The sequence below is a fragment of the Corvus brachyrhynchos genome, unplaced genomic scaffold, assembly GCF_000691975.1.
Source record: "Corvus brachyrhynchos isolate BGI_N302 unplaced genomic scaffold, ASM69197v1 scaffold70, whole genome shotgun sequence".
Classification (NCBI taxonomy): domain Eukaryota; kingdom Metazoa; phylum Chordata; class Aves; order Passeriformes; family Corvidae; genus Corvus; species Corvus brachyrhynchos.
In genome coordinates, this window is record NW_008236217.1 from 1586777 (window position 1) to 1587051 (window position 275).

At 63.3% G+C, this 275-nt stretch overlaps 1 protein-coding gene across 1 annotated transcript in view; it reads right to left on the reverse strand.

Moving 5' to 3' along the window:
- The window catches only part of KCNK1 (potassium two pore domain channel subfamily K member 1), a gene marked incomplete at its 5' end in the record, with an annotated part of 34653 nt that extends 34379 nt beyond the window's left edge, over positions 1 to 274 (reverse strand). Inside the window, one exon of the mRNA XM_017744808.1 lies at positions 25 to 274. Coding sequence (XP_017600297.1) covers positions 25 to 274 — 250 coding nt within the window. The remainder of the gene's footprint in view (positions 1 to 24) is intronic.
- Position 275: the final 1 nt, after the last annotated feature.

The window sequence follows — 275 nt, forward strand, 5'->3', positions numbered from 1 at the left end:
CGGGCGAACCGCCTTTTGCCTTACCCGTGGTGGAGAGGACGGTGCTGGCGAAGAAGAGGGAGGAGGTGAAGTCCCAGTTCCAGTTTCCCGAGGCGTTGCTGAGCACCGAGACGCCGTAGTTGCTGGCCTCCAGCACCCGCATCAGGAATTGCTCCAGCTGCTGTTCCGAGAGGCAGGCGTGCTCCTCCAGGAAGCGCTGCTTCAGCTTGCCCAGCTCTTGGCGCAGCAGGTCTTCGTAGGGCAGCTCCACCGAGGAGAAGAACACGGCGCCGCAA